The sequence below is a fragment of the Trichogramma pretiosum genome, unplaced genomic scaffold, assembly GCF_000599845.2.
Source record: "Trichogramma pretiosum strain Unisexual culture from Peru unplaced genomic scaffold, Tpre_2.0 scaffold9, whole genome shotgun sequence".
Classification (NCBI taxonomy): domain Eukaryota; kingdom Metazoa; phylum Arthropoda; class Insecta; order Hymenoptera; family Trichogrammatidae; genus Trichogramma; species Trichogramma pretiosum.
This window is the reverse complement of record NW_019641697.1, coordinates 72,202-82,642: the sequence shown is the minus strand read 5'-3', so window position 1 is coordinate 82,642 and position 10,441 is coordinate 72,202. Positions and strand designations below refer to the sequence as shown.

The 10,441-nt window shown below is 30.1% G+C and overlaps 1 protein-coding gene across 2 annotated transcripts; it reads right to left on the bottom strand.

Moving 5' to 3' along the window:
• Positions 1–1,175: 1,175 nt before the first annotated feature.
• LOC106651407 (serine-rich adhesin for platelets) lies at positions 1,176–9,289 on the bottom strand. 2 transcript variants are annotated; one of them, XM_014369887.2, is made up of 4 exons: positions 9,004–9,289; positions 6,367–7,871; positions 2,746–3,591; positions 1,176–1,458 (listed from the first exon to the last, which is right to left on the bottom strand). In XM_014369887.2, the coding sequence occupies exons 1-4, from the start codon at positions 9,020–9,022 to the stop codon at positions 1,285–1,287; spliced, it is 2,544 nt and encodes an 847-aa protein (XP_014225373.1). In that variant the 5' UTR covers positions 9,023–9,289; the 3' UTR covers positions 1,176–1,284. The 2 variants fall into 2 exon arrangements, with proteins under 2 accessions (XP_014225373.1, XP_023318036.1); XM_023462268.1 differs by having other exon boundaries at positions 6,367–7,868.
• Positions 9,290–10,441: the final 1,152 nt, after the last annotated feature.

Below are 10,441 nucleotides of genomic sequence, written 5' to 3'. Positions count from 1 at the left end.
CTCTCTATAATCTACAAAGCTCTTTTTGTTGGAACCTTCGATTATAGTGCAACAATCCTTCAACCCAATGTTAAACAATGGAACAAACTCAGTATTATTCAACGTCACGCTCTTCGCGTAATTTTAGACTTGAAAAACTCTACTTCGAACAAAATTATTTTTGCAGAAACAAAGCAGCACCCTCTATTTATTCAACATAACTATCATGTGTCAAAATACATACTCAAATGCTTCTCTCATAAAAACCATCCATCTATCAACTCTATAAAAACTCTATCCATAGACCGACACAGACAAAGGCTTACACTACTTCTCTCACTTCTAATCGAACTCCAGCAAACCATGGTTTGACTCTTATCGAATTACTCTTTCCAGATTGAAAATTACTATAATTAGCCGCATGCGTAGTAGTTACTACAACTTAGCTCACAGTTTATTCAGGAAAAATCGTATTGCTTCTTCCTGGTGTGAATGCAATGAAGATATCGAAGACCTCAATCATGTATTTTGGGTCTACCTTAAATATAATGACCATAGATTAACTTTCTTTTCAAAATTAAGAAAACTACATACATTTCCCCTCTTTTCTATCACTGAATTTTTATTAAATCCTGAACCATTTGCTATTGAAATTCTTTGTAATTTCCTTTCAAAATGCAATAAAAAAGTTTAAATATCACTCTTGATCTCTCCATTTTCAATCTCGCGCGTTTCCTCATAGTTGGCGCCACATAAAGAAAGAAGAAGAAGAAGAAGAAGAATCATAATATACTATGAAGACAGAGTATAATCCGAAATGTACATAAGAACATTTGTATTTCTTTTTGCACTCAAGCGTGTTTCTATTAAAAAAACTCATAACCCCAAAATGTCAAGTGTACAAAAAGTATCGTTGATATATTTACATTGATGACGTTATAATACTCTTCTTATTGGCCCCGAGGAAATAAATAAAGATTTTTGGATAAAAAGTGAAGTACGTATATTTTTTGAACAGGATCAGCAAGGATTTTGATTCAAATTTTGAATCAATGATTAATTTACTAAATAGTGGTACACTAAGTTTTGGTTTCTATTTTAACGCAACCTATTACGGTTTCAGGCCCACTGTGCTTAATAGGTATCGAAACGAGGTGTCAGTAGTTATAAATTAAATAATTGGTCAATTTCAAAAATTGAGTTAAAAGAATATTTTATTAATTGTTACTGCAAGTTTCATGAATTAGATTTTCTTAAAATTATAGAGTTTATTAATTACATCACACTAAAAAATCTCAGTGTTCATCATTCATATTCCAACTTTTTGCTTTTTTTAGAGCGTGAGTTTTCGAAGTCAGCGGTCCATGTAGGCGTGAATGGCCACTTTCTTTTTAAATTGTTGTCAATTCCATCATTGGTAATAGTGGCTGTTCTTGTTTCTCTTCTAAAAGGAGCATCTTCAGTTGCTTGTAGCAAAATCTGTCAAAATGCAAAATAATATTAGATTTTTTACATGAAAATTTACAACACATTTTCCGTTATAATATGGTATAGATAATTATGATCATGTTTTATCACAATCATGTTTTCAAGAATATTTTATTTTAATTTTAAGTTGAGGAAAGGATCGATTCTAAATTTATGAATGAAAAATAACACTAATGGTGGTAGCAAGGCCAGTCTGTATTATAGTAGATTTTGCACGTAATAAATATTTCGTTACCACGTCACGTTAAACGGTTTTTAAAATTGTATGTACATTGGTGGGGAAATAGCGCGCATGCGTGGCATGTTTGAGTTTTAATAGATGTGGTAATATGATTATTTTAGGAATTTCACTCAGAGTCAGGCAGCAATTCAGAGATTTTTTTATTAAAACAATACATTGGCTATTAATAGTTTTCAAATTTCCAGTTATATGTTGTCACTGTAAGGCATCCTTATACATCTCTTTTTATTGAAGGATCAATTATAATTTGAAATTGAAATAAGAATACTACAGTTATTACAAAATGTTTCTATATTCAATGTTTCAAAACTATTGCCTTGTTGAAGTTAATTCCCTCAAATTCTAATCAGCAAAAAAATTAATTTTTCTTAAAATTTTATTAAAATTGTATTAAAATTGTATTAAAATTTAGTCAGAAATGTGATTTCTCGTACTAGCGCCCTGAAAGTAACAATTTACGCTGCGCAGCAAGAAAAGCGATTTCCAGGCCACTGGGCATAAATAATATATTACGTGCCTAGGGAGCTAAAAACTCGAAAGCCTTAGAGCACGTGATATTATCAGCCTCGGCTTGGCCTCGGCTGATAAACATGTGCCCAGAGGCTCTCTTTTCATTGGTGCGTATACTATTTTCATGAATCCCCGGCAGACAATAACTCTAGAAAGTGTAGAGCGAATTATTGTTTTTTGTCGAGCGTAAAGTATACTAAAATGTTAGTTTTACATGGTGAACCGACTTATAGATCACAATTGCTGGTCAAAGTTGGAAATACACTATACGGAAACTTATTTTGTTCATTGGACCATGGAACGTCATATGCTCATACATGTTCCATATCAACTAAATCCGTGTTCCAACGGACAAAATAAGTGTCCGTATAGTGTACAGTATTTTTTCTCAGTTTAAGGCATTAATATATTATTTTCCTATCATTAGATATGACATTATTTAATATTTTTTAAAACTATTAGAGAAAAATTTTTTATAGGAGATTTTAATTTCTTGTCATACTTTTTGTTAGTCTAGAAACTCTTACCTGCATATGTTGTAAACATTCTTCTTGCATTTCAAGAGACATTTTATGGACTGATGTATTCTGCTTATTAAACATGATTGCATTTTGGAACATGAGCATAACGTCTCGTTGAAAATGGGTTGTACATCTTATGGAGCCATTGTCTATATTTTTTTTTAAAGTGTGTAAATCCATTGGACGGTAAATAATCGAATGATAACCAGGAGCTTGGTCATCAGTTATAGGTCTCAAAAACAAGGATGCATATTTATGAGTAGCCAATCTATTATAGACTAGCAAAATAGACTTTTTCCATGCTCTGTAATCAGGAGTTTCCCCACTATTTTCATTTTCTGTTTCATTTTCTAGAATAGTATTTTGCTTTTTAGAATATGTTTTCATGGCTTTGGTACCGCTATATTTACTCATTATAGGCTCTTCTTCTATTTCTTCTGAAATATCTTTGGAATTGTTTTGTTCATTTTTTTCAGAGTCGAAATTTTTTGAACTTTTTTGCTCTTGAAAAATGTTGATTTCATACTTGTTAGGCGATTTATAGTTCGAAAAAGATTCGCTATCCTTAACTAAGAGTGATTTCTTGTTTTTATTACTATTTGAAATACTTGAATCAGTGGAATTCTCACGTGAACGTTTTTCACAAATTTCGGCACTAGGTTTTGTTTGAACTATTATTGGTTGCATCACTTGAGTTTTAATAGTATGAGATAAGTCTTTATTCTCGGTTGAATGACAATCTTTCGAAGGACTTTTGAAATCATTCAACGACTTTTCAGCAATTATTTCGTTTGAAATAAGATTACTGCTTATCGTATCTGCAAGAGTAGTTTCTGATGAAGATGCAGTCACCTAGAGCAAACGGCCATTATAAATAAGTTTTAATGTATAATTTTTTATATCTAAGATCTAAGATACTTTCATAAAAATTAATCAAAATTTGTTTCAGGTAATTTAGGGGCTAATTTAGTCTATACACAATAAATATTTTTTTAAAATTTCAGAGCAATCCGAGCTTTATAAGTATACTTTCTTTTATTTTATGCATTTATATTATTTATTATATTTATATGAAAAAAAAACTTTTTTTTTTATATGGTTCCAGTGATTTTTCGAAAACTACTCGGTCGATTTGTCTGAAATTTCAACTAATATTTGTTATGTATATGGGTCAAAATAATACTTTTTTACAAAACTGTGCGTACGTATGTCACTGATCTTGACACGCTTATGGTGTGTTATAGTACATGGTGAAAAGGTCCCAAAACCAAAATCTTAGGCCCCCTACCCCCCACTTCCGATATAAACGTCTATTTTCGATCTATATTTATTCTGAAGGCCTGAAGTAATTAAAAAATCTGGAAAAATTCATAAAAATACTTTTCAACAATTCAAACAACCTTGAATTTTTTCAGATTTTTTGAGCGCTTCAGGCCTTCAGATAAAATCATTGAAAATTCTGAAAATCGAGATAAGGGGATATGAGCTGATATAAAATTGGGACATTTTTCAAGTTTTTTATCGCATTGAAAAACATAACCTCAATTTTTTTCAGATTAACTAACACACCTCTTGAAGCCAAAAACCGCTTTTATTAACGAAAATAATTTTTTTAGGACAATACGGAGCCTCGAAAAATCTGAAAAAATTTTTTCTTATTTTTTTCATCAAAATAAATAACCTCAAATTTTTTCAGATTTTTTAATTGAAAGCGATAACTTCTAGAGCCGAAAAATGCTATTTTTAACAAAAAAGGTTCCTAGAACCCGATGGTTACGGTAAAAAAATTTGAAAATATTTTGTTTGTATTCCTTGTCAAATTTAAATAAATTTTGACCAATTCAATTTTTCTATTGAAGCCTCCTAGCTCAATCTAGAGCAACAAAATAGTTTTATCATTCCTTAATGTCTTCAGAAACGTTTTCAGAATTTTGCATTAATCTTCGTGATGCTCTAGATTGAGCTAGAAGGTTACAATAGAAAACTTGAATTGGTAAAAATTTATTAAAATTAGACAAGGAATACAAAAAAATTTACTTTCAAATTTTTTAAGGTGATGCCTTGGCCACAATTTTTACCGATCGAGTATTAAAAGTGTAAATTTTCATAACTTTTTTACTAGACCGATTTTCAAAAATCGGCTCTGTGGAGCCCGTCGTATTGTTGCTGTGAATAACTGCACCAAATTTCAGCCAATTTCATGGGGTAGTTTTCCCGGAAAACAGGATCAAAATTTTTTATCCTGCAAACAATAGTCAAAAATTTCAATCCTCTTTTCCGGGAAAACTACCCCATGAAATTGGCTGAAATTTGGTGCAGTTGTTCACAGCAACAATACGGAGGGCTCCACGGAGCCGTTTTGCGAAAATCAGCCTGAAAAAAAAGTTACGAAAATATACATTTTCTGAGCACGGTCGGTAAAAATTGTGGCCTAGGCATCCCCTTAACCGTAACCATCAGGTTCTAGGAACCTTTTTTGTTAAAAATAGCATTTTTCGGCTCTAGAAGTTATCGCTTTCAATTAAAAAATCTGAAAAAATTTGAGGTTATTTATTTTGATGAAAAAAAAAAGAAAAAATTTTTTCAGATTTTTCGAGGCTCCGTATTGTCCTAAAAAAATTATTTTCGTTAATAAAAGCGGTTTTTGGCTTCAAGAGGTGTGTTTATTAATCTGAAAAAAATTGAGGTTATGTTTTTCAATGCGATAAAAAACTTAAAAAATGTCCCAATTCTATATCAGCTCATATCCTCTTATCTCGATTTTCAGAATTTTCAATGATTTTATCTGAAGGCCTGAAGCGCACATAAAATCTGAAAAAATTCAAGGTTGCTTGAATTGTTGAAAAATATTTTTATGAATTTTTCCAGATTGTTTAATTACTTCAGGCCTTCAGAATAAATAAAGATCGTAAATAGACGTTTATACCGGAATTGGGGGGTAGGGCTGGAAATATGGATTATATCAAAATTCAAATTTTTTCGACCTTTTTTAGCAGGAAAAACCGAGCCTAAAAAGGTTTTTTTCTATTTTGTAATTGCGCTTAACTTAGAACTCCCCTTATAAAAATTTCCTATAGGATCTCGCGAAATTCCTACAGGAGTCCTATAGGATTCCAATAGGAATTTCGCGGGATCCTATTGGAAATTTTTATAAGGGTCTCGACGCCATTCCTCAATTGTAAAAGTTCTTAGAAATTTTTGTTAAAAAAACTAGATTGAGATTTTAATTGAGTTCTTGTTAAAAATGAACAACTTGAAAGTCACGCGTAAATCTAAAGAGCCTTTAATTAATCCGATGGCCTAGAGATTTTTCGTATCTAATGAAGATCACTTGAATTTACAAGTTTTTCTTACGTATTTTGACCCCTTAAAACTGAATATCTTTGGTGGATTTGCGCCAAGAGTTCAAGAAATGGTTTACTAACAAATAATTATTTGAAAACGAAAAGATTTTTTCAGCAAAACAAATCATTCCTAGATTTGTTGACGAAAAATCCCTGGGTCAGCGGACTAAATAGACTATGAGTACCCAACAAGTATAACGTGTTATATGCTACAGGTTAATTTACAATAATTGATTTTTTCTATGTTTCAAGTCAAATTTATTTGAAATCTCCAATAACTTACGGCTGAACTTGAAGTTGTTGTTATACTAAGCTTTGTATGTTCATCATATATTTTAATGGGTGATTTTACTTCTACTTTTTCAGTATTTATTTTCTCCTGTTGAAATTTGCTCGAAGTCTCACTTTCAACCAATTTTTTTCCATCATTAGCTATTAAATTATGAGTCTCAAATTTAGTAGATATATTTTCATTTGTTGCTTTAATATTTGGATCTTCTTCCTTTTCTTTTTCATTACAAGATTTTTCAGGAGGTAATGATATACATTCTGTATCTAAGCACTTTTCCATTGAAGTAAATCCATCATTTTTATTACTTGTTTCAGTAGAAGTTTCACTGCAATCTGTTTCTTTTGTCTTGTCGCAAGCATCAATTGGCATAGAAATTAAATTGGATTTTGTTGTTTGTATAGACGTGCCAATGATTTCAGCAATATTAGGTGAACTTGAGTCAATATCCTCAATTGCCATTTCACTCACTGCTGAATCAGAGTGAGAAAGAGAGTCATTCGAATTTTCTATTTCTATTTTCAACGAAGGAATAGAACATTTTGAAGAGTTATTTGTTAAATTTGTAGAATTTTTAGCAATCTGGGGGACAGTTGCTATCTCTTCATGAATCAATTCTTCAATATCGTCAATTATTTCACTAAGGTCATCTTTAATTTTTTCTGAATTTATTGCATTTGATACAGGTGTTTGGATTTGTTCTTCAATTTGAATCTGATTATCTTCCTTTGTCAAAGGAATAGTATGCAATTTTATAGATTCAGATTTATTCGATGTAGGTTGCTCTGGTATAGAAACAATTTGAGGACTATTATCTGCATTTTTTTCATCATTTAAGTTGCTGATATTTGCAAGGTCATCATTTAGAGATTCATTAATATTTGTTGTAGTAGATTCATTAATTTGACTGGTTTTCACATCAGAGCAAAAACTATTTGTTAATTCAGATGTAGGATCTTTATTACTCAAATTGAGACTTTTGCACCCACAAGAAATTTCATTAGTTTCAGTTAGATGGTGGCAATGTTCTTTTTCACAAGTTAAATTGGGAAATTTCGATTTAGTGGACTCATCTTTTGAGGTCTGTATGGCTTTCCAATTCTTTCTCAATTTTTCATGAGAAATATTTTCATTTTGAAGTGTGTTTATTTCACTTTTCAGAAAATAATACTCTTCTTTTAACGATAATAATATTTTTGCAAGCTCTGCAATTCGGTCTTGACTAAGCTTACGAACAATAAAATCACTTGCGCTTTCTCCATAATTTTTTTTCTTTTTAATTTTTGAATTAATACTTTGAAGTAAATCATTGTATTGATGTTCACAAGCTTCATGAGAATAACAACTACTTGATTTGAGATTAGCTTTATCTACAAAAGACTTAATCTTTTGCGAGATACTATTCCAATCTTGCTCATCCAATTTGAGTACACATGAAGCAAGACACAATTGATCTCGTATGCTCCATTGATTACGAGATGCTTGTTCGATTTCTTCTGCTGTAAACAAAATATAATAATTTAAATGTTTTTATTCATAATAAAATAAACAATGCTATGAGCTCTATTCTAAATAATGAATTATCAGTATTATAATGATAAAAAATAATATTTAATGCTAAGAAGAAATAGAAAATTAAAGATAACAAAAATTAATATTAGAAATGAATAATGAGATTTTTCAATTAAAGAGGTAATATTTAGTTTATTAAAGAAAAATTACTTGGGTTTGGGAAAAATTTATAATAAATACATGAAGGAGTTTGCTAAATTATTGAAAATACAATTCATGAAATATAATGATTAAAATAAATTAAGGTTAGGTAAAATAATGCAAGGATAATTTTGAAATCAAACAGAGAAATGGTTTTTTTACCAAATTTTTGTTCACATATAATACAATGTTATAAATGTATGCCAAAACTAAGATGTTTATAAGTTTAATAACCATCATAAAAATATTTAAATATTTAACTATTTAAATATAAATTGATATTGACTATGTATTTTTTCAGGCAGCATATTATTATTGATACCAAATAATTTAAAAGCTATGTGAAGAACAATTGTGGTTTACTTACTAAATTAAATGAATGATCAATGTATTAAGAAAAAGTGAAATCAAAATGATTTGATAGATATTAAAAACCCAATTTTGGGTAACATTTAAAAAACTATTTCATCACTTTTTTTATGAGTATAAGTTTATGAAATCTATACACAACATTAATGAACCGCTTCAACTCACTGAAGAATTATACAGAATAAATCTTTTTTACCACAAAATACAATTTTTTGATTTTAGACATTTTTTCAAAAAAATAACAAAAATATTCGTCAAATCATTACATAAAAATGAAAAAGTGAAAAAATGAAAAAATGAAAAAAAAATTAACTGCTGTATGTAAAAGCTTCTTATATAGCATGATTTCACTTCCAATTTATTATTTTGAGTTATAAGAGTTATTTGTTTTCAAAGCTCTCAATTATTCTCATTGACAAAGTTAAACTATGATTTCCTAGAATGAGGTTAATATCAATCAAATGTTTGTAAAGGTTTCATGACAGTTAATATTTCTAATTGTTAGCAACGAAAGATAATCATATGCAAGAAATCAAAAATTGTCCTTACCCTTTTGTTCTGAAGACATGGTTTTGATTTAATAAGTATACACAGTAATATTGTATATAAATAAGAATAAACGTTTAATATAACTGGCACAAATTGTAGAACCAAAAATAATTTTCATAAATGATCAACAAAGACTTGGTATTATTCACTTTCATAATTATTTTTAATAATAGACTATAAAGCTTTTTTAAGAAAAGATTGTTTTCACTTATTCAAACATTGCATATTCGTGTATGTATATACATACATATAATAAACTTTGCATCTCAAGTCGTCGATTCGGCGATATTATTCGATACTATAACCCAGTATAGCGAAAGTATCGATACATCGATACCTGAGATGGCTCTTTCGGTACAAGTTTTTCTACAATGAGTGCTTGGTCAAAGTTAACGCATGGTGCAGTACGAAATGTGCCGCACGGTAAACGTCACCTATCATCAAATCAAAAAATTTGTTGAAAGTATTTTTGAACGCAGCCTTTCGAGAATAAAAGCGTTAGTTTTTTCATCATTCAAAATTTTATCGAAGGTCGCATTGAAAAATCAAACTTTCTATATACGATGTTTTAGCTACAATGATCGCCAACCTATATATTTTACGATTTTATTATAAATTTTATTGATTTTATACTTTCAGAAAATATAACTTACATCAATATTTTACATTTATATATAAAAAGTTATGAGCAAAAATAGGTAGCTACCCGTAAGAGTCTAAATGTTAAAAATGCGACATTTTCAAATCCTCTTTTCTTTGAAATTTCTCAAGACAAGTTCGCTGGTCTGATATGATTTGTGCTCGTTACGGATGATTGTGAAGTTCTCATCCACTGCAATTTCTACGAGGATCATACATGGATTCCATAATAGATCAGAAGTATTTTAAGCTTTTCCACGTGGACAGTCAATCGAATCATGATTCCGGATTCAAGTCCGACTCTCGGAAAATAATTGTTAAAAATAATTGTTCAAATTTGTTCAAAATTAATTTTTTTAGCTCAAAATTCAAGCAAAAGCTCACAGAAATCCAGGTCGAGAAAAAGCTGGAAATCTCCTTAGAAAAATTTCATATAGGATCCGCGAAATTTCTTCTGGAATCCTACAGGACTCCTGTAGGAATTTCGCGGGATCCTACAGGAAATTTTTCCAAGGGTCAATACATGAATTTTTTGACCTAGAAATCGATATGAACATTTGGATGATATTCCTCATGGATTTCCACTCCACCCTATGAAGATTTCGATAGAGATTTACTGGTCAAAATCGTCATAAGAAGAGTTATTTAATTATTTTATTGGAGACAGAGCCCATCTGAATCGTAGCGTCACTGAGGAAATCCAAATTATACTCCACACGAAATCCGCATAAATTTTGGCACTTTAATTTGAAAGAGGGAAACTCTTGCAATAAGCTTTTTTCGAGCAATTGAGGAAGTA

Coding starts and splice junctions, on each gene's coding strand:
- LOC106651407 (XM_014369887.2), bottom strand. Junction 3,592..6,366: donor CAACAACTTCAAGTTCAGCC/GTAAGTTATTGG, acceptor CGTTTGCTCTAG/GTGACTGCATCTTCATCAGA. Junction 1,459..2,745: donor AATGTTTACAACATATGCAG/GTAAGAGTTTCT, acceptor GCATTTTGACAG/ATTTTGCTACAAGCAACTGA.